The 2,567-nt window shown below is 34.4% G+C and overlaps 1 protein-coding gene across 1 annotated transcript; it reads left to right on the top strand.

The window, feature by feature from the left end:
- Window positions 1–431: 431 nt before the first annotated feature.
- On the top strand, window positions 432–2,240 carry LOC116341629 (histone RNA hairpin-binding protein-like). Its single transcript, XM_031768802.1, has 4 exons — window positions 432–661; window positions 757–889; window positions 988–1,409; window positions 1,731–2,240. The coding sequence occupies exons 2-4, from the start codon at window positions 758–760 to the stop codon at window positions 1,918–1,920; spliced, it is 744 nt and encodes a 247-aa protein (XP_031624662.1). The 5' UTR covers window positions 432–661; window position 757; the 3' UTR covers window positions 1,921–2,240.
- The last annotated feature ends 327 nt before the right edge of the window (window positions 2,241–2,567 follow it).

The following is a 2,567-nucleotide window of genomic DNA, read 5'->3' as shown; positions in this document are numbered from 1 at the left end:
CAAACTTGTTGGAGTCACAATTTTCATTCACCAATTAAAATATCATTTAAATCCTTCTCTTGAAGTGTATTCTGCCAAGTTCTCGAAAGTGTAAAGTTTTACAAACAAGCGGTTTTTCTCTACCCAAGCAATCAAGCAGAAATCGCTTTTTGTTCGTTATAATAAATGGTATTCGCATTCAAACTAATCACACGACTACTTTGATCTCTGCGACGACGAAAAAATATGTTGTAGCGCAATTTGTTCTCATGCAACAAAACAGAATTGACAATCGAAATTGAAACGCGATGTTATTTTGGCATTGACGATAACACAAATACATAAGCAACACAATTTTTCGTAATATTGGTTGTGTTTGTGAACGCGGCATTACGTTTGAATGTTTAAACGAATGGTATTGTGGCGGGCTGCATTTGTTTTGTATTGTCATTTTATACATTTAATGTCAAGCACTCAAAACCGCCACACCGCGTGTGCTCGAAAAAAGGACAGAGAAAAAAAAGATTTTAAAAAGAGAGTATTAGATTTTTATTTGGTTGACATCGAATTTACAGTGAAGATTTAAATATTTTCGATCGAAAGTAGAGTTTATTTTTTGAAGAAATTTTATAGCAGCATCGTCGGAAAACTCAATCAATCGAACAACAAAAAAAGCATACAAGTAAGATTTTCATTGAATTGTTGTGGACTTTTTTTCTTCATTTTTTGTTATTTCACCACTGTTTGTAAAAAATGTGATGCCTTCTTGTTCAACAGAATGAGTATCTTACAAACGTCGAAATTATCGTATGCGGCAGTTGTTAAAAGTCAACCAAATAAGCGTACAAACACAACCGCTCGACCAAAGTCATGGTATGAACAAATAGTAGAATCAGAAAAAGAGACAATTGTAAGTTATCGTTTGACATTTTCGATGGACAAATAATTTCACATTTCACACCGTTTGTATCACACATTTCAATGGGATTTGTTTTGTGCGTTCACCAGAAACGTTCGAATTCGGTGTCAACGTTTTTCAGCGACGATGTACGATCAAATATTACTCGTCACAGCGAAGACTCGGGCCAAATTTCCGACATGTCTAGTGACAATGAATACGTCTCAGGACGATCACAAAATGGCAATGAAATCGGTAAGCGACAAAAGCGAACAGCACAAATGGAATTTCAGCGAAGAGAATCGGTCGATTCGTGCGGCACATCGTCGATCTCATCATCTCGTACATGCTGTTCGGACCCAACGTGTACATCGGATCACAGTCAATTCCAAATGATGTGCCAACAATGGCGAAATAACAAAGTCAAAGAAGAAATCGAAACCAATGAAGGTGTATTGGCACGGCGACAGAAGCAAATCGATTATGGCAAAAATACCATCGGATACGAATTGTACAGAAAAGAAGTGTCAACGTAAGTTTAGTTTGAAATATTACTTCATTTCCACTTAGACTTTTTTTGAGGACTCAATCGCTTTTTGTATGTGCTAGTGAAATAAAGAGTGTTGAGAACAGATTTTAATGCTCAAAAGAGGTGCTTCTTTCCAAAGAAAGAAGGTTTTTTAACACTGAGACTTTAACTCTCATACAATTGGTGGTTTAACGCAAGCAGAAGAGATACATTTCGGCTGAATGGCTGCAAATATTGCAGCTGTTTGATTTAATAAACAAATGATCAGTGAGCAAATGGCACATGAATTAATCGCCTTTTTTCTTCTTCTTCACATTGTTTTAGTGACCAACAAACAAAAGATCATCCAAAAACCCCAGACATGCACAAAAAATACAGTCGACGAGCATTTGACGGATTGATTCGAAAATGGCGCAAACAATTACATAAATTTGATCCATCATGTGTTGATGACCACGAAGAAGAATCAAGTGATCAGCTACATAGCTCAGACGACGACAAATCAACAGAATGACATTGAAAATAGACCATTTTTTTTAAATTTAGTTGACCCATATATGTTTAAATCAGACCAAATTTTAGTATTAGTATCCAACACAATGACTGAGAGATAAATGGAGAAATAGAGTGAATATCATTGAAATGTTCAACACTGGAATGAAAATATTGTAATCAAATTGAAAATGTGAAATGTATAAAACAAATTAGATTTCAGGGCCAATTTTGAATCAAGAATTCCTATTTTCAGACACAAACACACCCAATAGAAGTGAAAATATACTCAAATAAATGACATTCGAAGTGAATGCTCATGAATTTAAATCAAAGAACCTATTTAGCCAATGTCCGTTTTAGGTTAATTTGATGTAAATCGCAAAAAATTCCATTCAAAATATGAATTTCATTTATCCAAAAATTTAGAGGAATTGAAAACAATTTTTCAATGGATTCAGAATAGCTCATAGATGTCGGGAACAAAAATCAATAAATTTGTAGTAATTCAGAGAAAGCGTTAAAGTGATGCAAAAGCTATCAGTGTATAAAAAATCCATTAAAATTTATATGCCATATAATCCGACTAATGCTTCCCACTTATCATCCGCATTATTTCCATTTTTTATACATTTTTTTTACTCGTCGCTGCGAATGCATTATTCCGCG

Source organism: Contarinia nasturtii, unplaced genomic scaffold (assembly GCF_009176525.2).
Source record: "Contarinia nasturtii isolate CC-2019 unplaced genomic scaffold, AAFC_CNas_1.1 Cnas_scaffold_745, whole genome shotgun sequence".
NCBI lineage: Eukaryota > Metazoa > Arthropoda > Insecta > Diptera > Cecidomyiidae > Contarinia > Contarinia nasturtii.
The sequence above is the reverse complement of the archived record's forward strand: the minus strand, read 5'-3'. Positions and strand labels throughout refer to the sequence as shown.